The 19,412-nt window shown below is 41.2% G+C and overlaps 1 protein-coding gene across 2 annotated transcripts; it reads right to left on the bottom strand.

The window, feature by feature from the left end:
• Positions 1-13,910: 13,910 nt before the first annotated feature.
• Positions 13,911-19,126, bottom strand: LOC139311005 (cystatin-B-like). Of its 2 annotated transcripts, XM_070935320.1 has the most exons (4): positions 18,968-19,126; positions 18,210-18,263; positions 16,220-16,321; positions 13,911-14,215 (listed from the first exon to the last, which is right to left on the bottom strand). In XM_070935320.1, the coding sequence occupies exons 1-4, from the start codon at positions 19,031-19,033 to the stop codon at positions 14,087-14,089; spliced, it is 351 nt and encodes a 116-aa protein (XP_070791421.1). In that variant the 5' UTR covers positions 19,034-19,126; the 3' UTR covers positions 13,911-14,086. The 2 variants fall into 2 exon arrangements, with proteins under 2 accessions (XP_070791421.1, XP_070791423.1); XM_070935322.1 differs by lacking the exon at positions 18,210-18,263.
• Between the last annotated feature and the right edge of the window lie 286 nt (positions 19,127-19,412).

The raw sequence follows: 19,412 nt of genomic DNA, 5'->3' as shown, positions 1-19,412 counted from the left end.
GAATTGGACCGAAAGTAAGGTGACCAGACGTCCCGCTTTTGGCGGGACAGTCCCGCTTTTGAGCAATTTGTCCCGCGTCCCGCAGCGTTTCAAAAAAGTCCCGATTTTTCTTGAGCCCCAGCTGATGGCTAGAAGAAAAAAAAACTGTTTAAACTCTTGCCCGGGGCTTCAAAGGGCCGCCCTACAGGCAATCAGTGTAAAGCAGTTTTTTTTCCCCTAGCTAAGCTTCAGAAACGAAAACGAAACCGAAACCAGGGTCTTTGGTGCAGCGTGACAAAATGAGGCAGAGAGAGATTTATTTTTATTTTTATTTTTCCTCCCCAAAAAAGGTAGGTGAAAAACTGCAAACATGGGAAATTTAGGAGGAGAGTTCAAGATTTTAAAACACAAAGGAAAAAAAGCTGTATTTAACTAGGGAATTGTAATAATTGAGATACTATTAATTGTATATTGTGTTGAAAGCAGAAATGGTTAAGTTGTGGTTCGGAGGAATATATGGGAGAAATTATTTGGTTTATTATTATTGGTAAATATAATTAATTGATTTGTAAGAAATTGGATTGCATGGAAATAATTGGAATATTCATGTTCATATTGATTAATATACAAAAAAGATAGTTTTATAACTAATTGATTTATATTAAAATGTTGAATTTGTATTAAACAACTGTATTACATAATTACATAATTAAACAATGTGAGGATGGATATAAAAATAGATGACAATGGGAAGGGGTATAATATAGAATAGAAGGGAAAAATTGAATTTGATTAAGATTAGAGATGAGGATGAAGGGTAATATTGGTTTTTTTAAAAAATAGATGAGGAATAAATATGGCAAAAAGGAAATATAGAAATTGTAAATTTAATTGAAATGACTAACCGCTGTTTAAATTTGTGAACCAGCCAAATATTCTGTTCAAAGAAAATACATTGTATGTTTGTATGTGTGTTTCTAATTATTGCTATTTATTCATATTTGTTCTCTTTTATTCTTTAAAGTTTAACAATTCATTCTTTATCTTAATATCTTTATATTTGCTTGGGGTTGGCTTTCTTCCCTTTCATCTTTTTTATTGTACAGCAATCTTTCTCCTCAAACCTACCACCTCTCTCTTTTCTTTCCTTCTTACTTTCTCTTCCCCCCACCCTCTTTTTCTCCTCCCTACTTCCTCTTTCTTTCTCCTTCTCCTCCTCTCTTCCTCCCTCTCTTACCCTCACTCCTACTCTAATTTCCATTCCTTCATCCCTCTCTATTGCTGTAATCCTTTAATGCATATGGACTACTCAGAGGGCTGAAAAAGTTATTTTTGACTGGTCCTCACACTTTTGACCAGTCCTCGAACTTATGACTGTCCTCACATTTTACATTTTTGCCCTATCTTGTCATCATGGTGAAGAGAAGCAGTTGTGAAATGAGTGACATGGTTGTTAAGAATGCTGCATGGGCATAAATGTGAGGATGGTCATAAGTGTGAGGACCAGTCAAAAGTGCGAGGACCTGTCAGAAATGACTTTTTTCAGCTCTCTGGTTAGTCCTTTTGTGCATATGGACTACTCAGAGGGCTGAAAAAGTTATTTTTGACTGGTCCTCACACTTTTGACCAGTCCTCGAACTTACGACTGTCCTCACATTTTACATTTTTGCCCTATTTTGTCACCATGTTGAAGAGAAGCAGTTGTGAAATGAGTGACATGGTTGCTAAGAATGCTGCATGGGCATAAATGTGAGGATGGTCATAAGTGTGAGGACCAGTCAAAAGTGCGAGGACCTGTCAGAAATGACTTTTTTCAGCTCTCTGGTTAGTCCTTTTGTGCATATGGACTACTCAGAGGGCTGAAAAAGTTATTTTTGACTGGTCCTCACACTTTTGACCAGTCCTCGAACTTACGACTGTCCTCACATTTTACATTTTTGCCCTATTTTGTCACCATGTTGAAGAGAAGCAGTTGTGAAATGAGTGACATGGTTGTTAAGAATGCTGCATGGGCATAAATGTGAGGATGGTCATAAGTGTGAGGACCAGTCAAAAGTGCGAGGACCTGTCAGAAATGACTTTTTTCAGCTCTCTGGTTAGTCCTTTTGTGCATATGGACTACTCAGAGGGCTGAAAAATTTATTTTTGACTGGTCCTCGCACTTTTGACCAGTCCTCGAACTTACGACTGTCCTCACATTTTACGTTTTTTTCCCTATCTTATCACCATGGTGAAGAGAAGCAGTTGTGAAATGAGTGACATGGTTGTTAAGAATGCTGCACGGGCATAAATGTGAGGATGGTCATAAGTGTGAGGACCAGTCAAAAGTGCGAGGACCTGTCAGAAATGACTTTTTTCAGCCCTCTGGTTAATCCTTTTGTGCATATGGACTACTCAGAGGGCTGTAAAAGTTATTTTTGACTGGTCCTCGCACTTTTGACCAGTCCTCGAACTTACGACTGTCCTCACATTTTACATTTTTGCCCTATCTTGTCATCATGGTGAAGAGAAGCAGTTGTGAAATGAGTGACATGGTTGTTAAGAATGCTGCACGGGCATAAATGTGAGGATGGTCATAAGTGTGAGGACCAGTCAAAAGTGCGAGGACCTGTCAGAAATGACTTTTTTCAGCCCTCTGGTTAATCCTTTTGTGCATATGGACTACTCAGAGGGCTGTAAAAGTTATTTTTGACTGGTCCTCGCACTTTTGACCAGTCCTCGAACTTACGACTGTCCTCACATTTTACATTTTTGCCCTATCTTGTCATCATGGTGAAGAGAAGCAGTTGTGAAATGAGTGACATGGTTGTTAAGAATGCTGCACGGGCATAAATGTGAGGATGGTCATAAGTGTGAGGACCAGTCAAAAGTGTGAGGACCTGTCAGAAATGACTTTTTTCAGCTCTCTGGTTAGTCCTTTTGTGCATATGGACTACTCAGAGGGCTGAAAAAGTTATTTTTGACTGGTCCTCGCACTTTTGACCAATCCTCGAACTTACGACTGTCCTCACATTTTACGTTTTTTTCCCTATCTTTTCACCATGGTGAAGAGAAGCAGTTGTGAAATGAGTGACATGGTTGTTAAGAATGCTGCACGGGCATAAATGTGAGGATGGTCATAAGTGTGAGGACCAGTCAAAAGTGTGAGGACCTGTCAGAAATGACTTTCCAGCCCTCTGAGTAGTCCCTATACACATAGCCATGGCCACCCGGTCACATGACCAGCTAGCCACGCCCACCCAGTCACATGGCCTCCAAGCCATGCCCACACAATAAGCCACGCCCACAATGGTGTCCCTCTTACCAATGTTAAAATCTGTTCACCTTACCCTATACACATGGCCATGGCCACCCGGTCACATGACCAGCTAGCCACGCCCACCCAGTCACATGACCAGCTAGCCACGCCCACAAAATAAGCCACGCCCACAATGTCCCTCTTTACCAATGTTAAAATCTGGTCACCTTAACCGAAAGCAAACTGATAACCAATGCAGATCATGCAGCAGTGGTGTTATATGTGCCACATTAGGACCCTCCCAGCACTGTGCACACTGCTGCTCTTTGAATAGGAGTCATGAGTCCAGGAGGCTCCCAGATTGCCACACCAAGTCCCATCCAGAACTAAAGATGATAAATAGCCAGTTCCAGATCCCTGCAGCCTCCAGGCACTGAGAAAGGGCGGCCACAGCATCACTTGGATCACCAGGGATGGAGAAGTAAAACATACTGATAATACTTCGTCCAATGAAGTATTGGACCAAAGAGCCTTGATAGTACAGGGGTTTAGTGCACCCTGTTATTAACACAGCTGCCTGCAATTTCTGCTGGTTCGAATCTCTCCAAGGCTCAAGGTTGACTCAGCCTTCCATCCTTTCTAAGGTAGGTGAAATGAGGACCCAGTTTGTGGGGGCAATAAGCTGACTTTGTATAAAATATACAAAAGAATGAAGGCTATTGCTTAACGCATTGTAAGCTGCCCTGAGTCTCCGGAGAAGGGCGGCATATAAATCAAATTAAAAAAAAAAACAAAAAAAAATGGTATTAAAGAATCTTGCCCAGTGGTTTCATGTAAATGTTAAAAAGAAGTGAGTAGAGTACTGAGCCCTATGTAACCCCACAAGGGAATGGCCGTGGGCTGGACCTTTCACTCTCTTTAAACTGGACTGGATTTGCAGAAAGGAGCCGAACCAGTGCAATACTGCTCCATGCAGCCCCAAGCCCCATAGCCAACCCAAAAAGATCCTGTGAAATGTCAGTCTATTCTGAGTCATAGATATGCTAAAAGAGGCTGGGCCTCTGCTGTAGAACTGAGAATCTCTTATCTAGCACTGGAGTAATGTTAATATGCACCACTCAGCAGCATCAGAAGAGTACCAGTAGATTTTAAAAGTTCCATTTTAGCGCCTCCCATTTTCTCCCTAGGTCGTTCATGCCATACATACCAAAAGAACCTGACTGACAGCCTTTCTCACAGTTCCTTTCAGGTTCATATCCAGTGCAACTTGTTAACCATTATCTAACCAGTTTCTCTAGTCACATAACAATGCCAAGTACTGTAAAATATTTCAAGTCATAGCCGTATATGCACAGAATACTCTCCATTCTGTGGAGCTCAACAACTATGGTAATACATGCTTATAGCTACAGGTAGTCCTCAGTTTACGATCACAATTGACCCCAAAATTTCTGTTGCTAAGAGAGATGTTTGTTAAGTGAGTTTTGCCCCATTTTACGACCTTTTTTGCCACAGTTGTTAAGTGAATCACTGAAGTTGCTAAGTTAGTAACACAGTTGAACCTGGCTTCCCCATTGAGTTTGTTCATCAGATGGTCACAAAAGGTGACCACATGACCCTGGGACACTGCAACCCTCATAATTACGAACCAGTTATCAAGCATCTGAATGTTGATCGTTGACCATGGAGATGCTGCAATCGTCATAAATGTGAAAAAAGGTCGTAAATCACTTTTTTCAGTGCCATTGTTACTTTGAATGGTCACTAAATGAACAGTTGTAAATCAATAACTCCATGTATAGCTTAAAAAGCATGACCTCAATAACATAATTGGTGAGTTGCCATCACTTAGATAATATGGGTTGATGCATTAAAAGAGGCAGTGATCCTATGCTACAAGCCCCACCTCCACTGGCTGGCTTGTTCTGCTCCCATGAGGTGCACAGTTTCCTGTAGTCATCCAAATACACAGATCTACATATGTTAACTAATTAGATGGAATGTGATTAGGCTTAACTCCTAACAACCATCTTTGATAAAAATTCATAGCTGTCCCATAACTATTCCAGTAATTGCATTGATCCTACCCATCTCTTCGTCAACTGGTTTTTTCCAAATAAAAAATAATGTTCCTCTATTGTTTTTTCTAAGGTTGTTACTGAGGCATGTGAGCTTTTTCAGTGTTTCTGAACCTTGGTGACTTTGAGATAGGTGGCTGGGGAATTCTGGAAGCTGAACTGCACACATTTTAAAAGATGCTGAAGGGAAACAATAATAAGGAGATAATAAATAATGCTAGGATATGATATACTGGTATACTAGATTCTGTAACCATTAGGTTCTTGTAATACACATATGCCTTTGTATTTGTATCACATATATTATGCCTTTATATTTGTATCTCCTGTAACAAACATATTCTGTTATTAGGCCTGTAATGTATCTGGTATTTGTCAAACATATGTCCCTGCCATTTGACCTGAACCCATATTAATATTCTCCCTGTTTTTTTCTTGTGCCATCTAAGAGCTTGGTACTATCTCAGTCTTAATTTATGTTGATCTGGATAGACTCCTACTTTCCAGGGCCAGGGGGCCTAAGTGGCCAATTGAGTAAACAAAGAAATGCTCAAGATGACTAATTGGGAAGTTTCTATTCCCCCTTGCAGGGCAACAAGGAATGCACGGGCCTTGATTGGGAGGCCAGAGTTGGGTACTAAGCTGACGTCTCTGAGGGTATAAAAGGACGCCATACCTTCCCCAAGGTGTGGCTATCTCCTCGCATGCATTGTATCTGTATGTTCTGGATATAGTTCCACCCAGTATTTTGTTTTTGGCCATAAATAAAATCTGTTTTTTTTTGCAAGCCTCGTCTTGAGTCTCTCTCTTTGGCATTCTGGTGACTCAAGTGTATTTTGGGACCTTACATTTCTGGCGCCCGAACAGGGACTTGAAGGCAAAGTTTCTTCAAGGTGGCTGCATTCAGCTTCCCACAAACTGAGCCGCTTTGAGGCTTGGTGGCCTTCATTAAAGGCAGACGGAAGAAACCAGCTTGGACCAGTACCGAAGTCAAGAGCGCTCCTGGAAAAATTTATCCAGTGACTCTGATCTGGTCATTTGCTGGCAGGCTCCGATCCTGCCTGTCCTGAACGCCTAACAAAGAGGCTTGCACTGTGGGGGGGTATGGAACTGAGCTCTTCTGGGTGAGTATATTTTTTTTTCTCTTGGGAAGGGGAGTGTTGCTTTGTGAGTGTGTGAATGAGACGAGGGAAATTCCTCAGAGGTTTGCCCTCGAAGCGATGTGTGGAGATCCAATCTGCGTTTCTGATTATCCAAGAGGAGATCAGCCAGAGACGATCGCTTTGAAAGGAGTGTGACTGTTGGAATAAGAATCTGTAGTGCAGGAGAGGGCTCTGACCAAACTTCGGACCCGCAGGGGAGGTCTGGGAAATCTCTTAGGGAAAAAGAGAGGGTTTGGTTAGGCTTCGCACCGACGGAAAGGTGTGGGAAATCTCCTCAGGAAGAAAGAGACTCTAGTCAGGCTTCGAGCTGACAGAAAGGAATCCCCTGGGAAAAATGGGCAACCATGCTGGTAGCCTGTTTGGAACAAATAACTAGTAACAAGAATTGGGCCGTGTTCTCCATTTGGCTATGTTAGCCCACTGGAACACGTTACAAACAAGTTGTGAAAAAACAAAACAAAAAAAAGAGTATAAAAAAAATGAATGAAAAATGTTGTGGCAGTAAAAGTTGTCTGTAAAAAAGAAAAATGGAGTTCAAACTTGCTCATGAGAGCCCTGGCTAAATGCAAACGATGTGTATACCTCTTATACATCTTGATCTTTAAAATGGGCCAGCGATTGCTGAGAGGTCCAAGTTAGAATGAGAACACACAGAACACCCCCAGGGCAGAGGCACGTAGTAACAATCTAGTGTCTAAAGAGAGATCTATGGGTGGCAAAGAAATATTGCAATGTTATAAAGATCTTGATAATTTACCATTCTCAAAAGAGCCAGAGAAGTCTGAAAGAGCTAAGAATAAAGAAGAAATTGTTTAGTGTTCTTCCCACCTGGGTTTTAGCAGGTAATAAAAATGTAAAACCTGCCTAAATGGGGAGACTCATATAATTTGACTTGATCAATCTGGTGTGATTTCTGTTACAAAATTCTTGGATATGCATCTATAATAATAGTATGTAGAATTGATCGTGATATGTCTGGCCAGCCTGCAAATTAAGTAAACATCTCGGCTTGGAGCTGTGGGAAACGGAAAGTAGTTAGGGCCCACAATCATATTTATGATTTAAACTGCTCTCTGAGTTTTCCCACTGCTTCAAGAATAAGCTATAGGTTGCCCAAGGAAATAAAATTTAAACAAAAAACAAAAAACAACCTCCACAGGTCTGGAAATGTTTGATGGTATGTGTGTGTATGTGTATGTATGTAATCATTTCCAAACCTGCAGGAGACCCTCTAACAACAGTACACAAAAAGCTATTTAGAAAATGGAGCACATTGGCTTGTGAAAAGCTCCCTGAAATAATTTGGTTTGCATGGAGGAAGCATTAAATGAAATTTTTGTATGTGAAATTGATGTATACAAAAAGTCTGATTGCAGTACAAATGTGAATGTGTGTGTGTGAGATGTCCCGAAGTTCATAAAGTAAAGTGATCCTGAGACCTGTGAATGCCTATGTGTTGAGGTTACAGAGAAATGCAGAGGGTTGTTTTGTTGAAAGGATGCTGAGAGATGAAAGGAGGAGAGAAGCAGGAAAAAGGGGGGCTGCAGGCTGGTTCTCTGCTGAACCAGCCTGAAAAAGGCAGGATAAAGGGTGATATCTGATACCTGCCTTTGCAGTTTCACTGTTTTTGGCTCGGAATGCAATTTTGACAAGGTGCTCTATCCTATCCGTTTGTTTGTTTGTTTGTTTGTTTGTTTGTTTGTTTGTTTGTTTGTTTGTTTGTTAGCAGCACAAGTTGCTGCCTTTTTAGGAATTGTTACAGAGATGAGTTAGAAATTACAATATGTAGTAAGAGAGAGTCAGTGGCATTTTTGTCTAAAATGTTAGATCCTGCCTGTTAAGGATTTCCAGTTTGTGTTCAAGCAGTGGCAGCTATGGCAGTGTTAATGAAGGAAAGCAGAAAGTTGACTTTTGGAGGAGCCCTAGTGCCCCTCAAGTGAGGATGATCTTGATTGAGAGTATGCTTGTTTTTGTTTGAATCCAGCTCAGTTTACAAGGAGATTTAGAAGGACGATCAGATATTGGTGCTGAGAAGGGGTTAATTTGTTTATAGATGGGAAGAGAAAGTGGTAGCAGGTAAGAGAAGACATTTAGGTAAGTTGGTTTGCACAGGCTTGTGAAATCAAGCTTTGAATTTCTTTGAAGCTTGAGGTGCTACTTGGAAGCCAGGATGGCAGCGGCAGAAAGAACTGAATGTTTAAGTGTTAGGTGAGAAGTACTAGTTAAAGAAAATGTGAGCAGTAGAAAGAGAAGGTAGGGCTACTTTAGTGTGAGACCATTTCAATGCATTTGAGTCGATTTCATTAGACTAACTTAAGTGGGGAGACTTAGATATTTATTGGTGATAGTGGGTCACTTGACTGGATGGGTTGAGGCTTATCCAGCCATGAGAGCCACTCAGCAGTAGTCACCAAAATTAACAGATAATACCTATATTATACCTATATATATATATACCTATATAGTAGAAGTAGAAGCTATAGACAGCAACCAAGAGACTCATTTTATTGCAAAAGTGCTTCAATTAATAATGGAGGCAGTGGGAATGTCATGTTCCATGGAATGCAAAATCATCTCTGCTGTGAACCAAATCTTTACCCTTGCCTTGCCTTGCCAAATGATGTTTGGATTACCACGTTTGGACAGAATGGGGGAAATTCCACAATATGAAACTAAAGACATGTTTGTAAAGAACTGTATACTTGGCCTCTATTCTTCTTTATCTTACCTCAGAATCAAAGGACTCCTAGCTCAAACCCTACCTCTCGATTTTGCTGTTCATAAGTTCCAGCCTGGTGATTGGGTCCTGATAAAACCTGATGTGAGGACAAACTTAGCCAAGCCTGGGACAGGTCCTACCAAGTCCTGCTGACTACTGAAACAGCAGTCCAACCTAAAGGGTGGACCGTGTAAAAGGACCAGTGGAAGAACTTAAAGAGTGGCAAGTGATTCCTGAAGAAGACCTGCTGAGAATAAACTTTTCCAAAAACTGGTGTGGTCATTGTGGTATGAATGGGTTTTGTTTGTGATTTTTCTTGTTGCAGGAGTAGCAACTTTTTGGACTTTCCAGCCTGAGTGGTGGCCTCTCTTACTCCGTCTGAAGATCCCAACAGCAGCTGTGCAACTTCACACTCTCCAGATTGTGTTGGTCCCGTGATTGTAACTGTATCACTGAATGTTATTGTTACTCTTGTTGTAATTGTGAATTTATACACACCTGTGGGGAATAATGGGACACTGTGCTTGTGTAAATGTGCAAGGGATTGCTCCCCATAGAAACTCTATTCCTATGTATATATCTATCCTACACTGGAGAATTGAGACATTGAATCAGGTCAATCTGACTTGAACACAGTAGTCCTAGGAGATAGTGATATCATGATCCCTGAAGATATAGATATCAATTCTATATTTGATTTAATGCAATGGTTCAATATTTGGGACTAATTTTCTTATGCATAGGACTAATATGAGGAGAATATAATGCAATGATCAGTGTGAAAAATCATTTTACACGTAAGGGTGTTTTCTTTGCTTATTGTTACTTTTTAGTCTGGAATTAACCTGACACAACCTAGTAACCCATTTGAAAATATACCTAGACTGAGTGGGTTATGGACGGATGTGGTAACTCTTAATTGGCATGCTCCAGATGGCTTATATTGGATAAATGGAAAATTTGCCTATGTGCAATTGCCTAGCCAATGGTAGGAAGCATGTGTATTAGGAACTGTGAAATCTATTTTTCTTCCTTTTTCTACTGCCCATACAACAAGGTGAAAAACTGGGTATACCTATTTATGTGGAAGTAGGCCACAGAAAGATGAGTGGCCTCCAGAAATAATAGTTCAGGTATACGGACCAGCCACCTGGGCAAAAGATGGTACAGAACTTCCTTTATATGCTGAATAGAATTGTAAGGTTACAGCCAATGATTGCAATGATACCTAATACAACTGCTAGTGCTCTAAATTTCTTAGTTAAACAGCACTCTCTGTTGAAAACAGCAATATCCCAGAATAGACTTGCTGTACACTATTTCTTAGCAAAAGTAGGTGTGTATGGAAAAATTATTTCCACAAATTTTGTTTGCAAAATTGATGATTGTTAACCCTTGGAGGTCTCCTTCTTCTCCCTTGTCTCATTCCTTTAATCCAAAGAATAGTCACATGATTCCCGCGATGGAAAGCATTCCATCATTTAAATAAAAAGTGTGGAATGAAGGGAAACAATAATAAGGAGATAATAAATAATGCTAGGATATGATATACTGGTATACTAGATTCTGTAACCATTAGGTTCTTGTAATACACATATGCCTTTGTATTTGTATCACATATATTATGCCTTTATATTTGTATCTCCTGTAACAAACATATTCTGTTATTAGGCCTGTAATGTATCTGGTATTTGTCAAACATATGTCCCTGCCATTTGACCTGAACCCATATTAATATTCTCCGTTTTTTTCTTGTGCCATCTAAGAGCTTGGTACTATCTCAGTCTTAATTTATGTTGATCTGGATAGACTCCTACTTTCCAGGGCCAGGGGGCCTAAGTGGCCAATTGAGTAAACAAAGAAATGCTCAAGATGACTAATTGGGAAGTTTCTATTCCCCCTTGCAGGGCAACAAGGAATGCACGGGCCTTGATTGGGAGGCCAGAGTTGGGTACTAAGCTGACGTCTCTGAGGGTATAAAAGGACGCCATACCTTCCCCAAGGTGTGGCTATCTCCTCGCATGCATTGTATCTGTATGTTCTGGATATAGTTCCACCCAGTATTTTGTTTTTGGCCATAAATAAAATCTGTTTTTTTTGCAAGCCTCGTCTTGAGTCTCTCTCTTTGGCATTCTGGTGACTCAAGTGTATTTTGGGACCTTACAATGCCAAGGTTAAGAAACATTGATCTAAGTGACACAGAAGCTTTATTGCCCAATTACAAATAAACTTTAGGCACTGCTTGATTAGACTTGTTAATTTGGAAAGCTGGTCTGGGAGTCACTCCCCAGACTTTCAACGTCAATATCACCTGATTTCTCCCCATTAGCTGTGTGAGTCTCACTGCTCCTCTAAGTGCCCGGGGGCTAGAGGGTGCTGGTGTAAAGCAATCGATTGCTGTTCTTTCTAGACACATTATTTTTGCCAATGTCCTCAAAACATTAAATTACTGTGAAAAAAATAGAGCATTTCCAGAATGTGCCATTTGTTCTTTTTTAAACATGAGACAATGTTGGTCAGAGTGAATATGGATATTTGTGTTTATTCTAACCTCTTTTTTTCAAGGGACTCTTCCTGAGCAATTATCAGCCCAGGAAGACAATATGTGATTCGCTGAACTATTGTGCTGTTAATCAGGTTCTACTGCTATCTTTTGCTTTGTTCCTGGACAGATCAGGCAGAGTCAGCAAATTATTAGGTTTGGAAAGAGGCATTGGGCTGGTTGTTTCTGGTTTTCTGAGTGCCTGTTGGCTAAGCAAAATGTCTGAGCATGTGGTCCGAGGGGGAGGGTCTTACAGATGCAGCTGACTCATGGATCAGATGACAGCTAATGAGTGAAGACATCATTCTTTCAGTAACTGCTCCCTCTTAACTGCATTTTTTAGAAAAAGAACAGGCAGCTGGCAGCCTATGAGGAAGTAATAATAGAGGAAATGGAGAATTTGAAACTGCTTCCTTGCTTGCTCATTTGATTTATACAGACACCCACCTTACGCAGCATAACCTTGGGCAGATCACAAACAATAGGAAAAACAACAAAAATAGGAAAAACAAAACCACAATACTAAACTCCTGGTGTCCCCCGTTGTAACACAGCCACTGCTCCATTTAGCTTCAGTTTCACGTTATCCCAACACTTTTGGGAAAAGTCTAAGCTTTTGGAAAGCTAGAAGGGTAGGGCTTACCAGATCTCAGGAGGAAGGGTGCTCTAAAGGGCAGGGGGCACTGCCTAGATCCCACTAAATGGCAATATTTAAGGAAGGACTAGAATCTGGAACTGGAATCTGCTCACTCAGCAGACCTAATAAGTCTAACTGCTATTGCTTCTATTGCTAATGGAATAGGCAGATACCCTCAAGGAGATGCAGTCAGTAAATAACCTGGCCGTGGGTCATTAAAGGCTTTAAAGGTGATAGCAAGTATTTTGAATCAAACCCAGAAATTGAAAGCCAGTGCAGCTCACACAGCAGCTATGTACCATGAGTGAACCACAGAGTGCCAAAACTGTACCTGCAATCCAGCGGTGGGTTCTACTTATCTTTACTACCGGTTCGCAATGGGATTGTGCGCAGTTTGCCGAAGATGACATCCGGGGCAGTGGGCAGGGCCTCCCACCAGTTTTACTACCAGTTCTTGCGAACCGGTCCAAACCGGGGGCAACCCACCACTGCTGCAATCTCATTCTGGACCAGTTGCAATTTCAGGATGGTTTTCAAGGGTCAGCCTCATATAGAGCACCTTGCAATAAACCACCAGGTGTGAGTGACTGTAAACAAGGCCTCCTGCTCCAGGAATGGATGCAACTGGTTCACAAGATTAATCTGTGTCATGGTTGCCATCTTGAGCAGGCACCATGAGTTTAGGAGGACCCACCACCACCAGCTCTGTCCAGAGATGTGCAACACTAGCAAGAATCAAAGATGTCTTGCCAGAACCTTGGGGGGGGGGAGGTTCAAAAACCCAGAATCATTTAATTTTGCTAGGGTTAAATTGAAGCCGATTCCTCCCTATCGAAATCCTGGCCCTCCCTGGTTCTCATGAAGATAAAGGGAAGTGAGTTCATATTTTAAAATTTGTTTTCACTGGTAGAGTGCTTGGGCCACCACAGGCGCCCCCCAACACAAGTGATGTCATGCTAGCCACGCCCCCCGAGGTCAAACAGAACCCTGATGCGGGCCTCAATGAAATTGAGTTTGACACCCCTGGACTAGACATACCCAATTCCTGCAACCATTTATCATATGCTTTAGCCTCCAGTCCCCTCCAGTCCAGTCTTTGTTGTTCTTTTCTGCACCCTTTCTGGGGTCTCAACATTGCTTTTGTATCCTGGTGACCAAAACTGGGTGAAGTACCATATTCCAAGTGTGGCCTTACCAAAGCAGTATAAAGTGGTACGAACACTTCAGATGATCTTGATATTGTCCCTCTGTTGATACAGCCTAGCCTCTCGCTGCACCTCCATTTTACCGACCCACTATACAGACTAAGAGACTATCCTGTCAGCATTAAATCTCCACTCTAATAATATTAGTTTTCCTAGTTGTTTTTCTGAAAAAGGCACAAAGCTAAGTTTTTCACAGAGATGCAAGAATAAATGGTTTCAGACTTGCATAACAGGAACTGCTTGCTTTTCTTCTTCAAAGCCAGCTCATTGTTTGTTTTTTGGAAGAATTGGGATAAAATACTTCTAATGTCTGAAGGGCTCGAACAACAAATTACATGCAAAACTAATGTAGTATCATTTGTTTTTAATAGAGTTAAGACATGTGTAGTGCAGATTTAACAGGAACATCTTTTTAAAAAAGTGGTATATTTTTTTAACTTTTGCAAAATAAGCACTACATGTTTAGATGTATGTTTATACACCCCATAGGAATGTAACAAAAGAAAAGAACTTCTAAGTATTTCTTTAGAAATAAGTCAAATCGTCGTGCTTTTCTTTCTTGCTCTGGTAATTAGTGAGCTCCATTGGCTTGTTTTCATGGGGCAGCCTTTTGTACACTCGCACATGAAAGTACTCATCATTCCCCACATGGATCTAGAAGATAAGAAAAACAATCAGATCCAATATCAGAAAGAGAGAACGAAAATTAGTCTGATTAGCAAGAAATACTGCTGATAAACATTTTACAATATCTCAGGAACCTTAGGAGTGGGAGGTCTGCATCCTGATCACAGGAAGGGTTTTGGCATCTCCATCTTTTCTACCTTGAAAATGGACGTCAGAGAAACCGACTTGGAAGGACCTTGGAGGTCTTCTAGTCCAACCTCTTGGTCAAGCAGGACACCTTATACCAATTTAGACAAATGGTTGTCCAATCTCTTCTTAAAAACCTCCAGTGTTGGAGCACTCACAGCTTCTGGAGACGAATCATTCCATGATTAATTGTTCTGTTAAGAAGTTTTTCCTAAGTTCTAGGTTGCTTCTCTCCTTGATTAGTTTCCATCCATTGCGTCTTGTCCTGCCTTCAGTGCTTTGGAGAATAGGTTGACCCCCCTCTTCTTTGTAGCAGCCCCTTAGATATTGGAAGATAGCTATCATGTCACCTCTAATCCTTCTTTTTATTAAACTAGACATACCAAATTCTTGCAACCATTCAAGTTTTAGCCTCTAATCCCCTAATCATTTTTGTTAATCTTCTCTGCACTCTAGTCTCAATGTCCTTTTTATATCATGGTGACCAAAACTGGATGCAGTATTCCAAGTGTGGTTTTACCAAGGCATTATAAAGTGATATTAACACGGTCCCTTTGAGCTCCGTGCACCATGATTGCAAAGAGCTCTATCAAACCTGTTACTGGCCTTGACATAGGCTCCTCCATTCCATCACACTGCTAAATGAATTGCATTTAACAGATTAACAGAGTTGGAAGGGACCTTGTAGGTCTTCTAGTCCAACCCCCCACCCAAGCAGCAGACTCTACACCATTTCTGACAGATGGCAGTCCAGTCTCTTCTTGAAAGCTTCCAGTGATGAAGCTCCCACAACTTCTGAAGGCAAGCTGTTCCATTGGTTGATTGCTCTCACTGTCAGAAAATTTCTCCTTATTTCCAGGTTGAATCTCTCCTTGTTCAGTTTCCATCCATTATTCCTTGTCTGGCTTTCAGATGCTTTGGAAAATAGCTTGACCCCTTCCTCTTGGGGGCAGCCCCTTAAATATTGGAACACTGCTATCATGTCTTCCCTGATCCTTTTCTTCACTAGACTAGTCATGCCCAGTGTCGAGCCCGCCCTCACACTCGACACGACTCACCGCCGATCCCTCACCCTGCAGCCTCGGCGGTGGACGGCCAGCGGGCACAAACGGTGGCACACGGGGGTGGGGCTCGGGGCGCTGGGTTAGGCGGCCGGGTGAGGTGTTGGGGTGCGTCGGATGTAGGACTTCTCGTGGCAGCAGTTTCCCGCATGCAACGTCGTCCCAGCTGGAGGATTCCGCCGATGATTTGCTGGTTCGGGGGGGCAGATGGGCGTGGCGCGGGCTACCCCCCACAGCAGCTGGGCGGAGAGGCATAAAAACGCTACGAGCTACACGCCTGTAGCGCCGTTTTTAAATTGCTTACGACTGCAGTATCCTTCGTTGCTACGAAAGTAAACCATCATCTTCCTGCAACCGTTCATCGTATGTTTTAGCCTCCAGTCCCCTAATCATTAATACAACTTAAAAAAATGACTTTTTCTCCCTGATCTATTACTACTATCTGCACAAAGCACTTATGGGAGTTGTACAGCTCCTGCATGTATTACCTGAACAACCTTTGTTATATCTATTAGATATTAGAACAAAGGTTTTTTTTCTTTCAATTGGCAGCAGGCACAGTGACTATTGCCACCTATGAGGAAATCTAGAATGTTTTCATTTCCAACCGATAAACTAGATGTAATTTATCACTCACAAAAGCTGGGGAAATTTGGGCTGTAAAATTTGAATGATAGCTAGAGAGTAGCAAAGAGGTACCAGGGAATTTTTACAGCCCTGATAAAGTAGTCCTATGCAAGAACAAATTTATACTATAGCATCTTACAGGAACCACATGTGCTACCTTGATGAAATAGTTTATTCCGGCAACCACTTGTGTTTTATATGAAACAGCATCGAAGGTATCAAAGTTCCTGCTTTCTTTTTCTTCCAGCTGTGACTTTATCTTTGGGAACAGAAAAGGAGAAAAATGCTTGTTGTTGCTATTTAAAACTATCAAAACACGCATCTTGCAATGCCACAGTCATTACTGAAGATACAAACAATAAATGCAGAAATGAAATAAGAAATGAAAGTTGAAAAGATGATCTCTAAAAAGATATCACATTTCCAGCTTGAAATGCCCCCAAACCAAGTGTGGTACATTCCTGAGACAATGTTTTACTGTTTTTATTTCCATGCTTCTGTTCAAAGTTTATATTTTTATAAAGCCTGTCTTGGGGAATTCAAGCACACTTTCTACAGATTATACCTCATCCCTAGTCAGCCCCAAGAGCCAGTTGTTCTACCCCTTTAATCATTTGGTGTATAGATGCTAGAATTAGAAGTGTTTGCATCACAGATGAAGAATTAAACCTTCTTCTTTTCTAGATAAACATGAACCATTATTGTTTTGTGACTATTTGTACAATCCCTTCCTTTTCTGTATCACATTTAAAGGACTTACTCTATTAGACTATGCTTAGTTTAATTGTTCTGAATGTTTTGGGTGCCCAAATCTAGTAGAAAGAAAGGAAGGAAGAAATTTCAGTGGCTCATTGAATTTACCATCTTATTCTGTCTTATTGGGATGGAAGCTCCACTGCTCTCAATGGGATTTATTCAGATGTAATACACACTATTAGGGGTATCTTTTAAAAAACAGATTACCCATCCTGTCTTATAGGACAGTTTAATTAGCCAGTACTATTCAATAGGTTTATGCTTCACTGTTGGAATGGAAAGCCTATGTTTGGTATTTTATCATCCTTTTTATTTGAAAATGAATTCTACAGTGCAAGTGGAATTCAATGCACTTGTGTTTAGAATCCTACTCTAGAACCAAATTCCTATACTGATTACTCATTTAATAAAGCAAATCTATTTTAACTCATGTGACTTCTAATTCTACAAAAAGGAGCAATTCTGATGGGCTCCATTTAGAAAATGCATTAAGTCATTGTTTTCTGAAGCATAACTTAGTGAATAGAGCCACAACTAATTTAGGTTATGCCACATGTTAAACCATCACAGTGGTTTGCTTCACAGTGCAAAGTATGCCAGAATCAAGGACATTTAATGTTCTTTTTTATTGTATGGGCATTATAGATTAACAATATGTCACTATGTCATGAGTGTATTCACAGCTGTAAATTAGAAAATAATAAATCAAGGAATTAATTAATAAAATGAAATGGAAATGCTGTTTATTCAGTCAATGACCAGCAAAATAATAATGACTGCAAAGGGAAGAAATAAATAGGAGAAATTATCCTGTTCTGTGGAAAGTGATGCACAAAACTTTATTTGCTAAACTTCTCTGTGACACAAGGCACATCAGGAACCAGCCAAAATATGTTCGACTTGCTGTGCCTGGTAGATAATCAGAAACAGCAACAGAGAAAGCAGAGCTACACTGCAATGAAGTAGTTCATTAAAAATAAATGTTATAGCCTCTCATTAAATCAGAATATTTGGGAGGAGCCCTTCTTGTTGTTTGTTTGTCCTAAATCAAGACATCATATTCTTCCAATTGGTCAGTCTTATGACTGAACAAATCTCTGGCATGGAAATGCAATCTTTACAATATTGCAAAGCACAAGCAAAAGTTTAATTCTGGATATAAACCAGCTCTTTACTGAAGTGTCTGATTCAGCTAATTTTCAAACTTCAAAAGAAGTAAAATACTGGAAAACAGCTTCTATTTCCTGCCCTGCTTTTTGAGTGACAATTGGGTCCCCAGAATGAAGCAACAACTCTAAAATATCAGTTTAAATATTTCACAAAATAATTTCTGGATTTAAAAAAATATATATCCTGCTTTTTTCATATAGAATTCAAGACTGTAAATATACCAGATACTCTTTCCTCCTCCTATTTTCCCCACAACAAGCTGCTTGACACCTCTCCTGCAAAAGGAAGGAAAGCCTATGTAAGGAAAAGGGCATAGGAAGCGTCTCAGAAGGGATCCTCCCTAGTTTCCTGGAAAGAAAAAGAAAAGAAAGGAGGGAAGAAATACTTTTGGGCTTTAAAGAGTTTGTTAATGTAATCTTACAATATAACTTTATTGTAGGTAGTATTGGACTACCTCGAAGGGTATGTCAGAGCCTTTACAGGCTGAAGATTATCTATGAGGGAGGGCAACGCTCACTGCTGTTTTAAAGGGGATGTGAAAATAACAATGGAATGAGGCGATGCCCTCCAATCTGGGTTTGTTGTGAGCATCTAAAATGCATCTACTTGGCCACCAAGGGACACCCTATGGCAGATTCCAACCGAGCTCCTTAGATTGTTTTTGTCAAACCACAGCCACGGTTGGTTGAAAGGGGGAGGCAAGAAGCAGAGCAGTTTCATCCCATCACTATCCGGGCTTCCGACCAAGACTACGACAACCAAATCGCAGCCTCCACCTCTGAATACACTTCACCCCCGTCCCAGTGCCCAATTAGAAAGGATAAAGGCTTGGATCAGATGAAGACAAGTTACAAAGGCGACAGCGGGGAAACTTTGGCGGACAACTGAAGGCTTCAGGGTGAGCGCTGGCAGTGGGGAGAAAAGGGAAAGAAGTTCTCAGCCGAGGATGCAAAGTTGGCTCTTTTTTTTTTTTTCTTACCTCCCGCGTGATTTGCTGCGTCTCCGCAGTCGCTGCCTTTGGCTCGGAAAGTCCGCCGCACGACATCGTTGGTGGAGGGAAGCAGGAGGTAGCGATACCCACTCGCTGTGCAAACACAAACCCAGCGTTTCCCCCCGCCGCCCAGGCCTTGTATCAGCTGTGCCCTGTTAGGGGCGTGACCAGAGGTGGTGCGGACGAAGCATCTCATTCGGTGGACAGAGTATTTCCGGGTTCCGAAGCCATTTTTGGAAAACCTCCGCCGTGAGTCAGTCCAGAAGCTGGGAGGCTCGAGCGAAGGGGATCGGCTGGCTCGTGACGGTGACTCAGTTAATAGTGTGTGGAAATAAAGAGCCGGAAGAAAAGGAGGAAAAGACACTTCCAACTCAGTCATTTTTATTTGAGCGGCTTAAGTTGTTCAACGCTGCGTGATTGCAGGTAGAATGCA

Source organism: Pituophis catenifer, unplaced genomic scaffold, assembly GCF_029215685.1.
Source record: "Pituophis catenifer annectens isolate HBS135680 unplaced genomic scaffold, rPitCat1.0.hap2 SCAF_2, whole genome shotgun sequence".
Lineage (NCBI taxonomy): Eukaryota > Metazoa > Chordata > Lepidosauria > Squamata > Colubridae > Pituophis > Pituophis catenifer.
The sequence above is the reverse complement of the archived record's forward strand: the minus strand, read 5'-3'. Positions and strand labels throughout refer to the sequence as shown.